The sequence below is a fragment of the Watersipora subatra genome, chromosome 8 (genome assembly GCF_963576615.1).
Source record: "Watersipora subatra chromosome 8, tzWatSuba1.1, whole genome shotgun sequence".
NCBI lineage: Eukaryota > Metazoa > Bryozoa > Gymnolaemata > Cheilostomatida > Watersiporidae > Watersipora > Watersipora subatra.
The window spans coordinates 63,268,443-63,290,298 of NC_088715.1; the positions used below are offsets into that span (position 1 = coordinate 63,268,443).

At 34.5% G+C, this 21,856-nt stretch overlaps 2 protein-coding genes across 2 annotated transcripts in view; one reads left to right on the top strand and one right to left on the bottom strand.

Moving 5' to 3' along the window:
- The window catches only part of LOC137401475 (proton-coupled amino acid transporter 2-like), a 53,618-nt gene extending 45,147 nt beyond the window's left edge, over nucleotides 1-8,471 (top strand). The window contains exons 9-11 of the mRNA XM_068087839.1: nucleotides 626-798; nucleotides 5,889-6,064; nucleotides 7,512-8,471. Of these exons, the coding sequence (XP_067943940.1) occupies nucleotides 626-798; nucleotides 5,889-6,064; nucleotides 7,512-7,780 (618 nt within the window). The 3' untranslated portion in view covers nucleotides 7,781-8,471. The remainder of the gene's footprint in view (nucleotides 1-625; nucleotides 799-5,888; nucleotides 6,065-7,511) is intronic.
- A 5,822-nt stretch (nucleotides 8,472-14,293) lies between these two features.
- On the bottom strand, nucleotides 14,294-15,726 carry LOC137402831 (tigger transposable element-derived protein 6-like). Its single transcript, XM_068089340.1, has 2 exons — nucleotides 14,751-15,726; nucleotides 14,294-14,607 (listed from the first exon to the last, which is right to left on the bottom strand). Exons 1-2 carry the CDS (start codon nucleotides 15,724-15,726, stop codon nucleotides 14,294-14,296), a joined length of 1,290 nt encoding a protein of 429 aa, XP_067945441.1.
- Nucleotides 15,727-21,856: the final 6,130 nt, after the last annotated feature.

Here is a 21,856-nt window from a genome sequence, read left to right on the forward strand (position 1 = left end):
GCTGCAATTGTATGATTAAAAGTGCCATTCTAAGCTCATGTACTGGTAATATATTCTAGTAGTACTTTTACTAGTATTTGATAGCTGTAATTCTGTGAGGTAACTTTAACATTTATATTATGAAGTACCCTTATTATGAGTGTTTATTATGGCTTTGTACTGCGATGTGTATATTGCATGTATAATAACGGATTTGTCTTCTCATATTGATGTTTTAATCGACTCGGCAGCGACATGTTCATAGACATTACCCATGTAGAAGTCAGTCCCAAAAGATTTGCCATAAAATCGTCTCCCAGAAACTCGATTTGACTATAATATTGACTATACAGGGACTATATATATTGACTATAATACTATACTATAAATAGACATTAGACTTATACATGGGTATATAGGGTAATAGACATAGACATTAGACTTATACATGGGTATATAGGGTAATAGACATAGGCACTAGATTTATGCATGGGTATATAGGGTAATAGACATAGACATTAGACTTGTACATGACTACATTTAGGTAATTCAAATTGACTGACTAACCAACTGACATTTAGCTTTTCATTCAACTGTCATCCTTTTTGCGTGTCCATCTTGAAATTTTCACCTTTCCTATTTCCAGGTCCTTCCAGTTGAAAATGCAATGAGGGAGCCAGCAGCTCTTCCATCTACCTTTGGAGTACTCAATGTCTCTATGACAATAGTTTGTGTTCTCTACATTACTGTTGGCTTTTATGGATACATCGAGTTTGGAGAGAACTGTTATGGAAGCATAACTCTGAACATTGGTTCATGGTAAGTCCAAGCAAGAGTTCTTTCAATGCACTATATATACCGTAAAACCTCTAATTGAATGCCATGGCGCTCTATTTTTCAACCGTTCCTCTATAGTGGTGGTCAATTGGAGGCGGCGTTCAAATATAGGCTGGCAGTGTATTTTTCAATGGCTCGTCAGAATTTTTATAAAATAAATTTAGCCTTTTTACGGGCAAAGCGAATGCCGCCTATATTTTGCTCTCTTTTTTCCGGTGGAGCGAGATTAAACCTTTCAGATGCAATAAATCTGCTTACCTCCAACTTGTCAGAAATCTCTAAATGTTGTTAAAGATCTCTTAATGAATGTGCATCTAGAAACTGAGAACTATCTCTACCAGTTGATATCTATTGCTTGCAGTTGACCTGCGATGGTATTATAGCCTGTGTGTTGTTTGCAATTTGTTGGAGCTTTATATTTTATATTTCATTCTAAACTTGAAGACATATTTTTATTTTATATCTATATTTAACAATGTTCCCTAAAAGCTTATTGTAATCATTGGTATGTTTGCTACAGTTTGCAGCCAGAACCAGCTTTTTATGTGCATTAGAAGAGGAGTTATGAGCATCGATCTATTGTAAACTGTGTTAGGATAGCCATAAGGATGCTATTAAATAACATGCTATAAATCTGCATGTTGTATATTATATGTTATATAATGATAATCTATCAAACTGTACAAATATATATTCATGAACAAGTGACCTATATGAACCATACTTATATTACATGCAGAAACAAAAATTAGCGTTTTTAAAACAAAAATATTTGCATCGATTGCTTAGATAGCTGCGTTCTGATCGTTGCTTTTGATGGAACGAACATCTTCTACTTGTTTAATACCATCCAAAATATAATCTGGCCTCAACTCTTCTTCTGCACTGCTAAACTAGTCGATATTAGCATTAACAAAACAATTTTTAGGCAGAGGAAGACTTTTACGCGTTGCATTTAGCACAAATGCAACGCGTAAAAGTTTGTTCGCTAAACTAACTCATGTCCTAAAACTTGCAAACCCTTTTTATATGCATGTTCTTCAAAGTATTAAGACTGCGTTAAACAAGGAATTACTAATTAGCCTGAGACGATTGTTGATTATTTTTATGGTGTTGCTGTTAAAGTTTTAACGAACAAAAAAGCTTTGGAGGTGGATGACGAAAGAATCGATTGTTATTAATGAAAGCGATTCATCAGCAACATGATTTTGTGAGCATTTTCCTATTGATCACTAGCTATTATAGGTTCATAAAGATCAAATATACTCATAGTGGCAGTCAAATGAAGTTGAGGTTCAAATAGAGGGTGGCGGTCTATTTTTTAACCTTTTACTCGTAGTGGCGGTCAAGTAGAGGTATGTTCAATTAGAGGTTTTACGGTATATATATACAGTCAAACATGGATAACTCAAACTTCACGGGACCGAGCGAAATTGTTCGAGTTATCAGACCCTTCAAGTTATCAGAGCACTGTCACAAGTCCATGCATTTATTTATTTATTAGTAGATATATGTACATATACAAACTATAATATAAATCAAAAGCATAAATGGCTTGTTTCAAATTAAATCTTCTAATGTAAAGTTTAAAATATATTTATCAAAAAATATAGAGATTTTTCTATCACTTGAGATTGGTTTGTTGTTTGAGGTGATGTTATTGCCCGGACGTATTTTATATTAAAATCGGCAAAACTTGATCGCTGTTGAAATGCTCAGAAGAAAAGACATCTTTTTTCTTTGAGTGTTTTAACCAAGATCAATTTTGCCAATTTTTTTTTAAGTTTATGCGAAGTTTACCTCACTTTTCCTTACTTCCGGAGGGCCATCGCAAAGCGGATGTTTGGTAAAAATCAAATTTCACCAAACCTTCAGAAAAATCGTTGACAAAAATATTTTGCCGATGATGGTAATAACGAAGCCTATGAACTACGAAAGGTTGAGGTTTACCTCTATGGCTTGGAATAAAGGGATTTTCTAAAGCGATAACAACCGTTTCGGTAGCCGTTGGGCAAAAAACTGTTCGAATTAACAGAGTTGAGGTCGAGTTATCTAAAGCAATTTATCATTACGTGGGAGCGGACCAAAAAAACCGTTCGAGTTAACCATGTGTTCGAGCTATCCGAGGGCGAGTTATCCATGTTTCACTGTATATATATATATATATATACAGTATAATATATAGTCATATATATATATATATGTATATATTTATGTATATATATATATATATGTATATATATGTATATATTTATGCATATATATATATATATATACATATATATATATACACCCTAGGACACTTATATTTCGCTAGTATTTAGTTTCGTGAGTAGCTCACAGAGTAAAATTTCGAAGCAACTTAATTTCGCAGCTCTGATGAGTGCGAAAATATAGTGATGTGAAAATAAATGCAGTGGAACAAACATAATTATATTCCTTAGGTTCGGTTCACCGATAAAAAAATTTCAATTTGCGACTAGTTTGTAATTGTGAACCGCAGGTAGAATGGTGTGGGCAAGGTCGATAATGCAATTTGATCGCTTGCTGCCATTTGTTTATTGAACTATCAACAGGCCAATTTTCACTGAGGCAGCTGGCCGGCTGAGCCGCCCCAACTTTTTGGGAATTTTTTACGGTAAGTACAGTCCAACTCGAAAAACTCGCCCTCAGATAAAATGTAACATTTCATCTCAAACGCAAGTTCGACTCAAACGGATTTGTTTGGTCAGTTCCAACGCAATGATAAATTCCTTCAGATAACTCGACCTCAACATCCTTTATTCGAAAAGTTATTTGCCCAACAGCCATGGACGCGGTTTTTATCGCTGTAGAATGTCACTTCATTCCAAGCCATAAAGACAAACATCAACTTCTAGTAGTTCTTAGGCATCATTATTATCATCATCATAGGCAAAATATTTTTGTTAACGACTTTTATAAAGGTTTGCAAAAGATTAAGTTTTATCAATCACCCGCTTGGCCGTGTCCCATCGAAAGCGTAAAAGCCTCCGAATGAACTTAAAATAAAATCCGCAAAATTGATCTTTGTTAAAACGCTCAAAAGGAAAAGATGTTTTTTTTTCTGAGCGTATTAACTGCGGTCATGTTTTGCCTATTTTAATTTAAAAACGTCTCGTCAGTCACATCACTTAAAACAAAACAAATCTCAAAAAATTACAAGTTATTGAAGAGGTGTCAGTGGTGAATCCAAACCTTTCCAGAGCCATGCTGCTTGTGTAGTACTGCGAGCGTCAGTGCATGTGTCTTATTTTCTTTCAACACACGGTGCTCACTGCATTGATTGATGTCCCCAGCAAACGATAACGCTAACTAATGCATGTGCATTGACATCAAATTCCTATCATTATAAATCATTCCTAATGGGAAAATAATCCTAAATAATTGCAAAATAATAACGTAATAAATTTTGACAGCCATATTATTTTGTCGGTTTATATTTTAACGATGCTATAGTGGTCGTTAAAAACGTTAAAATAAATGTCGTTATAAAATTCAATTATACAGTATCAATGAACAAAGCTATTTAGTTTCGCTTTTTCGCTCGTTTGTTATGATAGTTTAGTTTCGCACATGAAACTTTCGCGAGAAGATGACACCGCGAAAACGCGAAAGTTAGATGCCGCGAATACATAAGTATCCTAGGATATAGGCCTATATATATGTATATGTATGTATATATATATATATATATATATATATATATGTCTATGTATATATATATGTATATATATATGTATATATATATATATGTATATATATGTATATATATATATATATATATATATAGATATGTATATATATACGTATATATGTATATATATATGTATGTATGTATGAGTAATGATGCAAAAGGTTTCCTGTGGAAATTCTGTATGGCTAAATGTAGTATTTCAAGGATTTAATTTAATATGATTCTCTGAGCAATCATTCAATGGAGGGTTGAACTTGGGTGGTTGTTGAACTGGGGTGGTTGTTGAACTGGGGTGGTTGTTGAACTGGGGTGGTTGTTGAACTGGGGTGGTTGTTGAACTGGGGTGGTTGTTACTGATGCATACTGTAGTTCATACTGTAGTTGTTCGTAGCTATAGCAACTGCTCGAACGATTTACCTTTACTCCATTTGATAGTTGAGACTGGTTTATGAAAAAAAATTTTCCCCACAGATACAGATTTTCATAGAGAAAGTTGTCCGGTAAGATGTTTGTTTCCTTGTTATATGTTAATTCAAAAATTTATAAAGGCTTATTCTTTATGATACGTATAACTGAGTACATAAATATGAAGTTAGTAAGATTATACGTATGACTGTGTATATAACTACTAGTTTAGTAAGATGATACATGTGACTGAGTATATAGGTAACTACTAGCTTAGTATGATGATACATATGACTGAGTATGTAACTACTAGGTTAATAAGATGATACATATAACTGAGTATATAACTACTACGTTAGTAAGATGATACATTTGACTGAGTATATAACTACTAGGTTAGTAAGATGATACATATGACTGAGTATATAACTACCAGGTTAGTAAGACAATACGTATGACTGTGTATATAACTACTAGCTTAGTATGATGATACGTATGACTGAGTATGTAACTACTAGGTTAGTAAGATTATACATATAACTGAGTGTATAACTACTACGTTAGTAAGATGATACATTTGACTGAGTATGTAACTACTAGGTTAGTAAGACGATACGTATGACTGTGTATATAACTACTAGCTTAGTATGATGATACGTATGACTGAGTATATAACTACTAGGTTAGTAAGATGATACATATGACTGAGTATGTAACTACTAAGTTAGTAAGATGATACATATGACTGAGTATATAACTCCTAAGTTAGTAAGATTATACAAGACAACTTTGCAGTCACTAGAATCATGAATGATTTGCCTACTTTGTAAGCAATTTTTAATGAATGAGCCATACTGTATTTTTTTCAGTATCCATAAACATCACCTTTACCACTTCTGTATAAGTACCACCTCTGCTACCTGTCAGCCAATATGTGCTCTTCTCATTGTAGGTTTGGAATAGTCGTACAGTTGCTTTTTAGCATCGCTATCTTCGTTTCTTATGGGATTCAGTTTTATGTTCCTATGACATTCATCGGTCCCAGGCTGGCTGAAACATCACTCTCCAGAAAAATAGGACCAAATCTTCTCAATGGAATTGTTAGAGTCTTACTTGTCTTCTTCTCTTGTAAGTAACTGCAGACTTTTGGCTACCTCACTTTAATCATTTTAATACCTCACTTTAATCATCTCAGTACCTCACTTTAATCATTTCAGTACCTCACTTTAATCATCTCAGTACCTCACTTTAATCATCTCACTACCTCACTTTAATCATTTCAGTACCTCACTTTAATCATTTCAGTACCTCACTTTAATCATCTCAGTACCTCACTTTAATCATCTCAGTACCTCACTTTAATCATCTCACTACCTCACTTTAATCATTTCAGTACCTCACTTTAATCATTTCAGTACCTCACTTTAATCATCTCACTACCTCACTTTAATCATCTCAGTACCTCACTTTAATCATCTCAGTGCCTCACTTTAATCATCTCAGTACCTCACTTTAATCATCTCACTACCTCACTTTAATCATTTCAGTACCTCACTTTAATCATTTCAGTACCTCACTTTAATCATCTCACTACCTCCTTTTAATCATCTCAGTACCTCACTTTAATCATCTCAGTACCTCACTTTAATCATCTCACTACCTCACTTTAATCATCTCACTATCTCACTTTAATCATCTCAGTAGCTCACTTTAATCATCTCAGTACCTCACTTTAATCATCTCAGTACCCCACTTTAATCATCTCAGTACCTCACTTTAATCATCTCACTACCTCACTTTAATCATCTCAGTACCTCACTTTAATCATCTCACTACCTCACTTTAATCATCTCAGTACCTCACTTTAATCATCTCAGTAGCTCACTTTAATCATTTTAATACCTCACTTTAATCATCTCAGTACCTCGTCCATCGTTATATCATTGAGAACTTTTGATTGGTCATGTCAGCACTTAATCTGTCATTTTAACAGGTACATTTTATATAGCAAATTCTGTATCCAATTATTTATATGTGAGATAACTGTATGTACTCTACAGGAAACTTCGTAATTATTTTATGATATATTGTATGTACACCACATGAGGTCTTGTATGTATACTACATGAGGTGTTGTATGTATACCACATAAGGTATTATATGTGTATTACATGAGGTGTTGTATATATACTACATAAGGTGTTGTATGTATACTACATGAGGTATTGTACATGTATATACGCTACATGAGGTGTTGTATATATGCTACATGAGGTGTTGTACGTATGCTACATGAGGTGTTGTATGTATACTACATGAGGTGTTGTATATATACCACATAAGGTGTTGTATGTATACTACATGAGGTGTTGTATATATACCACATAAGGTGTTATATGTGTACTACATGAGCTGTTGTATGTATACTGCTTGGTGTGTTGTATATACATGTACATGTATGCTACTTGATGTCCTGATTGCTATATACCTGTGTATTTTGGTCATTTTGTGCCGAGAAAACAATTTTTCATTCGTAGCGGCTGTTTATGGCTGAGATTAATATTCCTAATTGTAGATGGGGTGGCGGCCATCTGTGGAAAGAACCTTGGACTCCTTATCTCTCTCATCGGTTCAATGGCTTCAGCAGCTCTTGCCCTCATTTTTCCTCCACTTTTTGACGTCATCACCTTCTGGCCAGAGCGGCAGAACATCAAGTATTTCTGGTTCATGTTTGCCAAAGATCTCGCCATTGGAGTCTTTGGGATATTCTGTTTCTTGTTTGGTACAATTTTCGCCCTTATTCAACTGATTACAACGTTGAGTAATCAGTCTAACACTCATTAGCGATGAGACGGGTCGGAGGTAAAGACGCAATCTGCATTTATATTTGCATAACCTGACCAATAGTTTGGAATGTTTGGGATGCTTTATAAGAGATTAAACCTGCTCAGTTTTTGAAACAGTCTTTTGTGCAACGCAATTAAATATTATAGTTAATATTGCATTGCTAGCTCATTTTTAGATAATTTTAGTTCTAAATAACTATGAAAGCTCCGAGCCTAGAAGAAATCAAGGGATTTCCAATAAGCAATAAGAGTGACTATGATAGAGAGGCTGTATATAAGCTAATTATACCTGCTCTTAGGCAAAGCAAACAAGCTGAGACACTCAGATATGCTCAGAGAATATTGCTCCATTTGGCACAGCTGATATTATGTGACCGTTCTGGTCGCTATAGCAACATATTTTTCGTAGCTTGTACCAAGTGACTACCTGGACATCCACGCGTATTCTGATCTTTTCGCACATGTTTTTCATGTAGAGAAATTTCAGATTGTTACTTTCTACAGGAAGTTGTGTTTTCTCTTAAAGATTGTGTCACTGATTGAAGCAGTTTTTATGCGACTCTGTAATATTTACGGACTCTTCCTGATGCATGGGCCAAGTTCACATTTTATTATTGTAGACTATTTTTCATATTCACAAGTATATTTGTTCGTTACACAAATACAATGAAACTATTTAATGACTTTCACCCCTTCTAATTCCATTTATTGTATTTATGTTACTGCACTCGTATTCAAATGCTCTGTTTGACCTATTTACTGTTGTGTGTTACGGTATGAAGTCAAATGTGACTCAGTTTGAACGTGCCAAAAATATTTTTGTTATCACTCAGGCGGCATTTCGCTCATGCGACTCCATGTCTCATGAGATTCCATATCTCATGCGATTCCATGTCTCATGAGATTCCATATCTCATGCGATTCCATGTCTCATGAGATTCCATATCTCATGCGATTCCATGTCTCATGAGATTCCATATCTCATGCGATTCCATGTCTCATACGATTCCATGTCTCATGCGATTCCATGTCTCATGCGATTCCATGTCTCATGCGATTCCATGTCTCATGCGATTCCATGTCTCATGCGATTCCATGTCTCATGTGATTTTGCGCTCACCTAATAGGCGCTATAAAAATGACAAGTACTTATAGAATTTATTCCAAACTTGCCCATTTCTACATAGTGTCGCAGGTTTTAAAATCCTTATTAAACTATGCCCAGAATAATTGAATTTATCTTTCCACACGTATGGCAAACATTGTTTTCTATTCGGTAACACCAACATATTACATCCACCATTCTATGTTTCAGTTTATGAACTTTTTATTACTAAAACTTTCAATTGACTCCAACTCCTCCGTAATATTATTAGTTTACCAACTTTCAATTGACTCCAACTCCTCCGTAATATTATTAGTTTACCAACTTTCAATTGACTCCAACTCCTCCGTAATATTATTAGTTTACCAACTTTCAATTGACTCCAACTCCTCCGTAATATTATTAGTTTACCAACTTTCAATTGACTCCAACTCCTCCGTAATATTATTAGTTTACCAACTTTCAATTGACTCCAACTCCTCCGTAATATCATTAGTTTACCAACTTTCAATTGACTCCAACTCCTCCGTAATATTATTAGTTTACCAACTTTCAATTGACTCCAACTCCTCCGTAATATTATTAGTTTACCAACTTTCAATTGACTCCAACTCCTCCGTAATATCATTAGTTTACCAACTTTCAAAACACTTCACTGTTCAACTCACTTAGTATTTCTAGATGTCTGTCAGCTCATTTTGTTTTTATTGACAAGTAATGAAAGATATCGTATTGGTGGTGAGTAACAATGCCAATTAAAAGGTTATACATATATTGCACTACAACCATGAGCAAATAAAAATGTTCAATAGAAAAGGCGTGATCGCAGTATCATTTTAATAGTCACACAGCATGACATTGCTATATCCTTGTGAAGCATTTATTTTAATTATTTGGAAGGCAATAACTTATCATTTCACTTTGCTAATGCTCTCACACTACCGAAAGATATTTTAACTTCTCTACATCTTCTGAACAACAATAATTGAGCTAAAATAATTGACTGCAGCATCCGCAGAATTCAATTTGTGTATTTTGCGCAGTTATCTTACAAACTGGCTTTAAAAAAATTGCTTTTTCTCAAAGAAAGAACATTGATATATCAATTCAAATCCGACTTTCGAAGCTATGTCTATATAAATTTCCCATTTTCTTGCATAGCATCACTCATTCCAAGAAACTTATCATGTCCAGTTAGCAGGGCTCTGGCTGAATATGGTTAATAGCAAAGCTAAATTTAGTCAAGTTGTTCCATGTTTCTATTGCTGTTAGAACCCTTGCAGTTCCTAACTATTACAGTTCCTAACTCTTACAGTTCCTAACTTTTCCCTACCACACGCAACTTTATTGCGACTTGGCACAATTTATCTCATGCAGGACGCCTCTTACGAAGCTGTTCCATCTGTCCTTGGGAAATAGTGTTTGGCTTGACATGTATGGGGTCTAGACCTGCAATTTCTTCTTTTACAACAAATAAACAACCAGTATTTCATCTGATCGTTTCTTATGCTTATTGTAAAACTGGACATTGGAAAACTGAAATAATTTGAACTCAATACTTTTCTTTCAGTAAGATGGATGCCAATCACAAAGAAGGTACGTCTCAACTTTATGCAGAACGTGCTGCAAAATTTTTGTTTCATCAGAACTCTGGGTCCTCGTTTAGTAGTAAAAGTAGCAATAAATCTGATGATTAGACGGCTACTGTAGATTTGTGGTAACTAAGGTTTCTAGGGAAGAGGTAGCAGATAAAAATATTTCATCGCAAATTTCCGGTTATTTTATCCCAAAATTGCAAAAAGTTTAAAAATCTTACTATTATTTATACTTGCTAAAACTAGTTCATCTTGTGGTGGAAAATGTACCATTCACCCTCATTTTTATTTTGTGGCATTTTGGATCAATACTTTTCAAATTACGGTACCAAAAACTTAGGCCCATATCTGAAATAGCAAATTTCTATAAAATTAATTTTGTCCCAGCAAAAGAAAAATATGTAAGGATATATTCAGAGGCTGTGAGTCTTTCACTGAGCAATGTTGTACAAACAATGGCTCTATGACATTGACTGAAGGTGTCAGTGGCAAGGGAACCCCAACAACCGCAGGCATGACCAGTTTCAACAGAAGCAATTTAAGAGTGGATGCCATCTCTGTCACCACCAGTAGCCCTTTTTGGGTATTGAACCCTTGCCCTGTTCCTTGCCAGGCATTCTAGACTACTAGGCCATGGCTGCTCTAAAAATGGTGGAATATAGTTACTTGCTCACTCAGCTTACAAGGCATACTAACAATGAGATCAATGCGCAGTACATACAAGCATTCAGATGAAACTTAATAGTCAGTTGTCATAACACAATTCTGAATTGATTGCTTTCAGGCCAATCAATCTTTTGATGCAGCGTACTTCCCCTTCTATTGAGCACATGTTTTTGCCTTTTGAAAACTATGAATCAAACGAATTCTTTTCAAGATCATTCATCGCTAGTTACAGTAGTGGTCTAGGCTTATTAGAAGCCACTCCAGTAAAAATAATGACAATCAGTTATTGTAGCACAGCTGGTCTACCAAAGCACAAAGACTCCCAGGAGAAAGCAGTTACAATTTTCTTCACATAATGATTCACTCGTTCAAGCTCTGTGTCTTTGACATTATAGCTCTGGTTAGTTTTTCTCAAATGTAAACGAATAGCGTAGGGTGCCGATCAGCACGGTCAGTACAGCAATTTTCTGTTACGGAACTCAACTTCTTTTGTTCTTCATGTACCTGAAGTCTGGGTGATGAAGTTTTTTGTTTAAAGCTTAATTACTTTCACTGTTGCTACCAACGTTCCTTGAAGACTTTTGACTGTGTCAATCACAAAATATTATATCATAAACTGAAACTTGCTGGTTTTAAAAATAAATCGTTGCAAATACTTCAATCCTATTTTCACAAAAGGCGCCAAAAGGTTGTCATGAATGACAAGGAATCATTGACACAAGAAATAGATGTTGGTGTTCCACAGGGGTCACTTATTGCTCCAGTATTATTTTTAATATATATAAATGATCTTCTTAGACTTATTCCAAAAGGCTTTGCCTACGCCGATGATACTGTTTTTGTAAGTTATCACAAAGATGTGCAACTTCTTGAGGCGAACTGCAATCTCATGCAAAATATCAGCAACTGGTGTACCTCAAATCATATGACAATCAATTTACAAAAATCACAATTTCTTCTTTATAATACTGATGAAAGCCTTCGAAACAGCTTACTCTCAAGTTTAACACTCAATCCATACTTGTAGACATGAGACAAAATTGTTAGGATTTGTTTTGACAGATCGACTCTCTTGGAGTAATCATGTCGACACTATTTGTAGTAAGGTCACGAAGTCATTGACTGTACTCCAGTTTTGCAGGCCATACATGAACTCCAAATCTGCTATTGCATGTTATTATCAGTTTATATTTTGCCATATTATTTATGGTATCTACATTTATTATAATCTAGCTCCAAGATATGTCACTAAGGATTTATTTTTGTTGCAAAAAAGAGCATTTCAACTCATTGCAAATCTACATCATATTCCTGCATATATTATTCCAACGAATGATTTTTTCAAATCTTTGCGTTTTCTTACTCTACCTATGCTAAATATTTATTTTACTTCAATTCAAGGTTTCAAGATTTTTCATGGTTTGTGTTCTCGTTTTTTACATGACAGTTACAGGTTCTTAACTCATTTCAACTTACGTGATAGGAACAAATTGCATACAATCACTAACAATCATTTTGAAAATGTCATTGCCAGCTGCTTTAACAATCTTCCACCAAATATCCGTTCTCTTAGCAGAGAAAGGCATTTTAAACACTATTTGTCAGACTATTGATTCAATTTTAATGGCTAACTGTTGCTTTTTCCCTTTTTTTGTTTTACTACTGTTGTATGGCCTAATTTAAAAACATTTTTATTTTTGAAATGAAATTATTGCAAATGAAGTACTATACATACATATACATATATATATACAGTGAAACTTGGATAACTTGCCCTCGGATAACTCGAAAACACGGTTAACTCAACGTATTTGTTTGGTCCGTTCCCACGCAATGATAAATGGCTTTAGATAACTCGACCGAAACTCCGTTAACTCGAACAGTTTTTTGTCAAACGGCTACCGAGACGGTTGTTACTATCGCTTTAGAATATCACTTTATTCCAAGCCATAGAGATAAACATCGACTTTTAGTAGTTCTTAGACCTCGTTATTACCAACATCGGCAAAATATTTTCATTAACAACTTTTTTAAAGGTTTGCAAAAATCAAATTTTACCAAACATTCGCTTAGCGATAGCCCTCCGAAAGCAAGAAAAGCAAGCTAAAATTTGGATAAATTTAAAGTAAAATTGGCAAAATTGATAATGGGTTTTTAATGGTAAAGCAGTTTTGTAATAACTGACTTACTGCAAAATTGATCTTGGTTAAAACGCTCGGTAGAAAAATACGTATGTATTTTTTCCGAGCGTTTTAACCGCGATCAAGTTTTGCCAATTTTAATCTGAGAACGTCCTGGCAGTCACATCACCTAAAGCAACAAACAAATCTCAAGTGATAGAAAAATATCTATACTTTCTGATTAAAAATATTTAAAACTTCACACGAGAGACCCTTTAACTTGCAACAAGCAATCTATGCTTTTGATTGATATATAGTTTGTATATGTACATGTATCTACTGATAAATACGTGCACTTATGACTGTCCTGATAACTTGAACGCTCTAATAACTCGAACACGTTTGCTTGGTCCCTTGAAGTTTGAGTTATCCGTGTTTTACTGTACATATATATATATATATATATATATATATATATATATATATATATACAGTCAAACATGGATAACTCAAACTTCACGGGACCGAGCAAAAGTGTTTGAGTTATCAGAGCGTTCAAGTTATCAGAGCACTGTCACAAGTGCATGTATTTAACAGAAGATAAACGTACATATACAAAATATGTATAAAGCGAAATCATAGATTGCTTGTTGCAAGTTATAGGGCCTCTCATGTAAAGTTTCAAAAGTATTTATCAGGAAGTATAAATATTTTTCTATCACTTGAGATTTGTTTGTTGTTTTAGGTGATGTACTGCCATGACGTTTTCAGATTAAAATTGGCAAAACTTGATCGCCGTTAAAACACTCAGAAAAAAGACCCATCATTTTCCTCTGAGTGTTTTAACAGAGATCAATTTTTCCAATTTTAATTTTAAAACATCCTGGCAGTCACATCACCTAAAATTACAAACAAATCTCAGCTGATAGAAAAATATTTAAATTTTCAGATAATTTTTAAAACTTCACACGAGTACACATTTACGACCAATGCAAAAACGCATGCTTTACATCTGATCAGTTGTTTCATTTAAAAAACTTATCGAGTGTAGTCTGTGAAAAGATGTTTTGTTGAGAAAAATCAACAGTGTAACTGAGTGTAGATATAGCTTTTAAGCAGTTATTATAGTCCTTGACCTCTCTCATATCTATAAAACGTCTGAGGACATCTAAAGCGTTGTTTGCATCAGCCATGGTAGGTGGATTAGGTTCAACAATCTCAGCCTCATCTTCTCCATCAGAATCATCCAGAGTACCCCAAGATGTCACAGACTGCACAATTTCCGCATCACTCAAATGCTCAGCAACAGTGACATCTGCATCAACCGCTAAAAGCTCATCTGCAAAACAAAACTCTATTTTAAGGGAAAGTAACACTACGTTTAAAACATTTGTTAGGCACTATTGACGGTCATAAATGTAGCCCTTTATTGGGTCGAATTCATAATAATTTAACAGCATAGGCTATTTCAAGATTACCTACTTGCTGTCACATTTGATGTAGGATCTATGGTATGTAGTAGCAGATTTAGATTTCTCACAGTGTCACCTTCTTCATTATCATCAACAGTTGAAGTCACATCTGTTTGATCAAGGTTGGTATGACCAAGCCCGTGGTGAAAACAGCGAGCTATGGTTTCTTTCGTGACACAGTGCCATGCTTTGTGCACCCAGCGTATAGCTTGTAAAACATTAATAGATGCATCTGGCTTCTTTCCATGAGTGTCAATGTAATCAACGGTAAATTGCAAAACTTGCTGACGATAGTAAGATTTGAAATTTCGAATAATTCCTTGGTCCATAGGTTGCAGCACACTTGTGGTATTGGGTGGTGTGAATAAAAGCCTGATTGACATAAGCCTATTCATAGTTGGGTGTGATGAACAGTTGTCAATGATGAGAAGCACTTTCCTGTTTTTTCTGGTCATCCGCCGATCAAAATTTCTTACCCATGCTTGAAAGATGTCACTCACCATCCAAGCCTTCTTGTTGTGGTAATACTGACATGGAAGGTTAGTAACATTTTTGAAACAGCGGGGCTTTCCAAACTTTCCTATTACAATAGGAACTTCCTTCTCGGTGCCCGACATGTTAGCACAAAGTGCCACAGTCAGTCTTTCTTTCGACAGCTTCCCTCCACTACACTTCTCCCCTTTAAAGTGCAACGTTTTGTCAACCATGAGCTTGTAAAACAACCCGGTTTCGTCCATATTGAATATGTCATCATAAGTATACGTTTGAAGTAATGGAGTTAGCACCTCTTCCTTCCATTTTTCCACCTCTCCAACATTAACTGCAGCTGACTCTCCAACAACTCTCTGACCGCCAATAGAATGCCTTTTCTTCCACCTGTCGATCCAACCGCGAGAAACAATAGTATCTTTCCCTAAATCCTGTAAAAACTTGTTAGCCTTTTCTAATAAAATTGGCCCATCGATAGGTACGCCTTTACCACGCATTTGTCTAAACCAAGTCAATAACACACCATCCAAATCATCGTGCGACGTTGAACGATCTCTTAACCTTGATGAACTTTGGTCACATAACGATCTTATTCTTTCTTTCTGTTTAATCCACGTTGACAATGTACTTCTTGGAAGATTTTCTCTTTTTGATATTGCAGATGACTTTTGTCCTGCTTCAATTTGCTCGATTATTTTAAGTTTTTCAAAAGGTTTCTACGCTTTTCCTTGTTTTCGTGAGGCCATTGCAAAGCGGATGTTTGGTATAGCGGACGCCGGGCCACGAATATATTTTTGAAATTTTTTCTTTATATATCCACGTAATTATAATCACTTTTACAATATGCATTTTGCTTGTTGTGTCGATCTTTATTAAATTTTTATCGCTAATACTTTTTAACGTTTTTAGTTTGGCCGTAACTTAGCCGACGCGTTAGCGACCCCATTAATCAGGTTTTATACGGTTTCTAAATCAGTTCCATTATACGGTACGGGGGAAATATAAATACACTATACACATATAGAGAGCGCTTTCCTCGCTAGGAAGGCAGAGTAGTCGTAGCTCCGGGACTAATGTAAATTCCTTCGGATTAAAACCAACTTCGATTTGTTTTAAGTTGGTTCCTTTGGCACAAAAACTGTTCGAATTATCAATGTAAAGTTCGAGTTATCTATAGCAATTTACCATTACGTGGGAACGGACCAAAGAAACCGTTCGAATTAACCATGTTTTCGAGCTATCCGTGGCCGAGTTATCCATGTTTGACTGTATATATATACTCATGCTACAGACAGTACTGTTTTGGCTATTGAAGCCTCATCAGTGCAGCTCAGAGCTTAGGTAAGGGACACAAATCCCGTTACCAATGAGAGTTGATTTCCTGCCATGAAACAACTAGGTTGCCAACAATATACAACAACTATATATATATATATATATATATATATATATATATATATATATATATATATATATATATATATATATTAGAGCTGCACAATGATCGCGTTAATTAAACGATTAACGCGACCAATGCAAATACACGATTAACTCCGTTGAGCCAATTAATCTTCAAATAAAATGCAACCGAGGTAATGATCATGATGTGGTTCTTTTGTATTGTTTAATATATTGTAAAGGATTTTGCAGGTCTTTCCTAAGGCATGATTTAGATAGTAATAAATGTTGCATAAATTGTAAGAGAAGTGAGTATGGTTTTTCGTTTGTTTTATTCCGAAGGAAATTAGTTGTGGAACTGCGACTACTCTGCTCTCCTAGAGAGCACTCCCATATACCGTACATATATTTTCCCCGGTCCGCATAATGGAACCAGGTAGGAAACCGTAGAAGAATAAATGATTTATAGAGTCGCTAACACGTTGGCTTAATTACGGCCGAACTAACAAAGTACATGTATTAGCGATAAGACACATAATAAAGACAGACACAACATGTAAAATATATATATATATATATATAAAAGTAATTATATGCAAATAAAACACATAATAACAACAGACGCAATATACAAAATATATAAGAGTAATTATATGCGAGTATGAACTATAAAAAAACATAAGAAATAAATTCGTGGCAATGCGCCTGCCAAATATAACATCGACATAGCAGGTTACTACCATTTAATTTAAGGCAAGCAACACTTTCTTACCAACTAAATACAACCACAATTACTTTGCACTCAACTATAAAAACACTAAGTGAGTCACTAACGTAAAACTTGTTCATGCAACGATGTATATTATATATATATATATATAAATATATATATATATATATTTTTTTATATATATATAAGAGATAAATGTGAATAAAGAACTTATTAACTGGAGGAAAGGATAATTAGCCCTCACCACTCTCTGTTCTTTAGAGTTGGAGGAGATGATTACCTGCTCCTTACCAGTCCTTTTTTTGAGCTAGAAGAAAGGATGACCAGGCACACTACTAGCTCCTTATTCTCAGAACTACAAACTGCCACACTACAGTGCACATTGTATAGCAATAGGAGCTGCAGTGTAAGCCCAGGCTTTACCAGAAATGAGATCACATTCTCCTAAATTGCCTTTAGTGAGTTGTTAGAATGTATTTTTGATTACAGAAATATACCATTTGTAGCTTCATAGATAGAAGAACAACAGGAGAACTACATATCTGACAACCACGCTTCAGAGTGGTAATATAAAAAGAAACATAAAATGTTTGGAGATCGGGCATTTTGTATCGAACACCTTATGATGTATTTTGCATCGAACTTTTTGGACATTCAAGTTATTGAGAGGGGCCTAGCTAAACAATAAAAAATGGCTAAAAGCACACAATTAAATGCTGTGCGATTGATGGAGGGTCCATTAAATGGTTTTACTTTAAAATGTGATTAACAATATTTAATCTTCCTTTATAAACGCGTTAAAAAGTTTTGTTGTTCAGCCAGGCTGGCCAATCAACTTGCTAGAAGAAAAAGCAAACCAATCAGAAGATGATATTTTGAACTTCTTGCCAACAACCCTAAAGGAGTAAAAGTGACGGCACACATAGACGCCAGCAGCTTTCTATGTACCTGCTTATTGGTAACGTAAGCTCCTCAAGTCCAAGCCTCTTGGTTGGACCAATACTTATTAGTATCCATTGACCTTGTAATCTAAACTAATTCAGAAAAACTCCTATTCTTGAGTGGGTTAAACTGCATTGCACCACCTGAATGAGCATGTTAAAATTAAACTGTTATTTCTTCATAAATATCAACAATAGATGAGTGATCAGCTGTTCTTATGTATTGTGTATATCTTTTCCATGTAACTAAGCTACACTCATATATTCTTTGTTTTAGCTTTCATTAACTTGGTTATTCTGTTCATCAAATCAGTTCACTACCTTGGCTCATGGAAAATGGACGAGAATTTACAGCCGTGCCTTAGCCAATACTCATACCATGATCACTACTCATGTATGCGAGTTTCTAACTTCAACTTCGAGACTTTGTCTTCGTCTATGTTCTTTCCATCTTTGCTCATAACTTCATAGAAATATCAGCGTGGTTTTTATATTGAAGATACTAATATGTCCAAGGAGTAGCTCGCCATGACACCGGGCACAAACAGCACGTCTCCTACTGTTGTTATTATTATTCAAATTTCCGACAATAGTTTATCATTGAAAGCGATCATTTGTAAACAGCATTGTTATTCACAAGGAGCCTGTTTGTTCTGCATACAATAGTAGTGTATGGTTACTATAACGTTGCGATAGAATTGCCAAACTGGTTTTTCCATGAGTCATGGAAATTTTCCTAACCTAATTTCCATAATCATTGGAAAGCACATCAGTTGCTAGTAGTCATCCCAATTATAGCTAAGTAACACACAAGAGAAATAGCTCGTTCAATAAACCATTAGGCCATTCCTAACCGCTCTTCGCCTAGTAATACCATATACAGTATATGTAGATAAGTTATAATGTGACAAATCATATGTACATGAATGCATAAACCACTGATTGTAACTCTCCCCATTTACTCTTACTTGCCAATACAAACTCACACTTGCCCTCACACCTCTACCCTTTTGACATTTACTCACACTCGCCCTCACACCTCTACCCTTTCGACATTTACTCACTTTGACATACTCCAGGCAGATATTGGTAACTCAACAAGATGGAAAAGAACACTATTAAGTTCTGCATGACCTTGCCTTACATTATCAGGCACGCAATAAAAACTATTACAAGGTAGTGCGATTGATGGAGTTGACATCATTTCAATTTGCTGTTTTTTTAAATGCGTCAAAAATTCAGTTACTCTACCAAAGGTTCATCGGTAGAGTAAGTAACCACTTCATACCTCATTGAGCATGGCAGACTAACACCTGCATCATCCACCAAGATATTAAAGTTCAGTCATCTAGTCTGAACAGTGTGCCTATACTTATTATCGGTGTTTATTGGCATGCGTGACAGTCTCTCACAGTACACCAGACTGCCAGGTACTATCTAGTAGATAAAACTTGGGAGACTGAAACAGATCACATGGTCTTGATCCACCATAACTGATAGAAGCTAGTATAACATCTTAGGCAGTGGTTTGGAGGATATTCCCAAGGAAGGGATTAAGTTGAGCCATTTGCTTTGTTTTTTTTCATCCCTTCTTTGAAGAATTATAAAACCATTACACACTGATTATGCAATACTCAAATTGCGTCAACATTCCTCAACACATTTGAGAAATTTTTTACAGTAGGAAAACCATAGGAAACTTTTAGGAAGCTAACTTGCCTGGTAGTTGGAGCCTTATTAACTGTATTCAACTTTCAAATTATATAAACGAGGAAACGATCAGTTGTAAAACGCATGATTTGAAAATGACAAAAATATTTTTATAGATTTACAGCCAGTGTAAAATTTATGAAAAGTTCTGGCATTATTTTCTTAAAGAAACCAACAAACAAAAGCAAAATAAGAAGCAGCCTTAGCTCAGCGGTTAGGTTAGCCTTAGCTCAGCGGTTAGGGCGCTGGCTTATAATTAGTAAAGTGAAAGTTCAAGTCACTCAAGGACCATTAGTGGTGTTCAGGCTGATATCCAGCCTCAATTGCTCCTGCGCCAAATCATACGAGCAAAAGGTCACAAAATACCATTTGCAAAGGTGACCTCTAGCGAACAGTGAAGGTCACCATAATGGACAGAGCCGAAAGCAGGAGAAAAAGCTGTAGAAACAAAGAAAGCATTTTTCAAGAGTCCATCAGGAAGGCTATAACAGTGTTAAATAAGTTTCTGCAATATCAGTAACCATTAACTCGAGGATTTATTGTGCAAAGAAACCTAGGTCTAAAGATCTTATGCATATTATATGTGTGATATCTGTGATATTTTAGAAAATCTCTTTCATAATATATATTCTTTAAATAGATATATTTTTGACAATTTAACTTTTTTACCTTCTGTACTGCATTGCTTGCAACTCATGCCAACTATTTTGTGTGTGCATCCACATTAAAATTTTGTTTGCAAGGTTTTGGAAGAGTGGTTAGGCTTTTGTGAAATATCGGTGGTAAAATACAGATATTTTAATATTGTATTGAAATCATTCAAATACGGCTAAAAACAATACAATGTTGTTACTACGGTTACTTTCATTGTTAACATATCAACACTTAGTTTATTTAAATTTTTAATAGCTGTTCGGCTGAAGGCTTAAATTTTTTCCTGCCTTAACCATATATTGTAGATTGATCGATATATTGTAGATTCATCATTATATTGTAGATTGATCGATATATTGTAGATTGATCGATATGTTGTAGATTGATCGATATATTGTAGATTCATCATTATATTGTAGATTGATCGATATATTGTAGATTGATCGATATATTGTAGATTCATCATTATATTGTAGATTGATCAATATATTGTAGATTGATCGATATATTGTAGATTCATCATTAAATTGTAGATTCATCATTATATTGTAGATTCATCATTATATTGTAGAGTCATCATTATATTGTAGATTCATCATTATATTGTAGATTCATCATTATATTGCAGATTGATCGATATATTGTAGATTCATCATTATATTGTAGATTGATCGATATATTGTAGATTGATCGATATATTGTAGATTGATCGATATATTGTAGATTCATCATTATATTGTAGATTGATCAATATATTGTAGATTGATCGATATATTGTAGATTCATCATTATATTGTAGATTCATCATTATATTGTAGATTCATCATTATATTGTAGATTCATCATTATATTGTAGATTGATCATTATATTGTAGATTGATCGATATATTGTAGATTCATCATTATATTGTAGATTGATCGATATATTGTAGATTCATCATTATATTGTAGATTCATCATTATATTGTAGATTGGTCGATATATTGTAGATTCATCATTATATTGTAGATTGATCGATATATTGTAGATTGATCGATATATTGTAGATTGATCGATATATTGTAGATTCATCATTATATTGTAGATTGATCGATATATTGTAGATTCATCATTATATTGTAGATTGATCGATATATTGTAGATTGATCGATATATTGTAGATTGATCGATATTTTTGATGGCTTTTTTCTTCAG